This window comes from Pteropus alecto, unplaced genomic scaffold, assembly GCF_000325575.1.
Source record: "Pteropus alecto unplaced genomic scaffold, ASM32557v1 scaffold195, whole genome shotgun sequence".
Taxonomy (NCBI): Eukaryota; Metazoa; Chordata; class Mammalia; order Chiroptera; family Pteropodidae; genus Pteropus; species Pteropus alecto.
Genome location: NW_006438073.1, coordinates 3,743,032 through 3,743,758, shown reverse-complemented (window position 1 = coordinate 3,743,758; position 727 = coordinate 3,743,032). Strand labels below are relative to the sequence as shown.

General features: G+C 62.9%; 1 protein-coding gene across 1 annotated transcript in view; it reads right to left on the bottom strand.

Annotated features, from left to right (window-relative positions):
* SYNJ2 (synaptojanin 2) overlaps positions 1 to 727 on the bottom strand; it is a 114,855-nt gene that overhangs the window by 26,522 nt on the left and 87,606 nt on the right. Inside the window, exon 14 of the mRNA XM_025049053.1 lies at positions 31 to 223. Within this exon, the coding sequence (XP_024904821.1) occupies positions 31 to 223 (193 nt within the window). The remainder of the gene's footprint in view (positions 1 to 30; positions 224 to 727) is intronic.

Sequence of the window (727 nt, the reverse complement as noted above, 5' to 3'; positions counted from 1 at the left end):
CCCGCGCCCGCGCCCGCGCCCGCGCCGCACCGTTGGGAAACTCAGCTTCTGCGTGATCTCGCGGTAGTCCTCATTCCTCTCCTTCACCTGGGACTGCCCGGCCGTCAGGTGGCTGCACACGAAGCAGAAGCTGCTGCTGTGGAACTGGAAGCGGATGCCCACGGCGCCCTTGTTGCCCGCCTTCCCGCCCATGCCCGTCTTCACCGTGTCGATCGCCACGTCCCTGGAACAGAGAAGGCGCACGTCGGTGGCTTCTTAGTGGCTACGAGGAGAAGCACAAACCTCTTTTGCTGCAGAGAAGAGGGAGGCGGCAGCATGAGGCCCGTGGCTCTGAGAACTCCCCAAACCATCAGCCCAGAGGCTGTGTCTTCCCATCTTCAGGCCCCAGCTGCAGTGACCAGCGCGACCACCATCCACTCCGTGGTCACCCCTGGCCGCCTCCTCTCGCTGTCAGCAACACCTGGGGGCAGGTCTGGAGCATCTTCCCCACAGCCCCAGCTCTGATGTGCTCAGCACTCACAGAAGCGCACCCCAAGCCACCCTGGACGATGGGCCACCTCCATCCCTGCTTTCTGTTTGTGGAAGCGGCGTGGACTTCACCAACCCTCACCCTGCCCGACCGTCCGTCATCCTGTCATCCTTCAAAGCGCAAGAGGTGCCATTAGGCAATCAACGCGTTTTGAGGTACAAGAACCTGCCAAGTGTTTACGGTGGGCCGGCTGGGGGT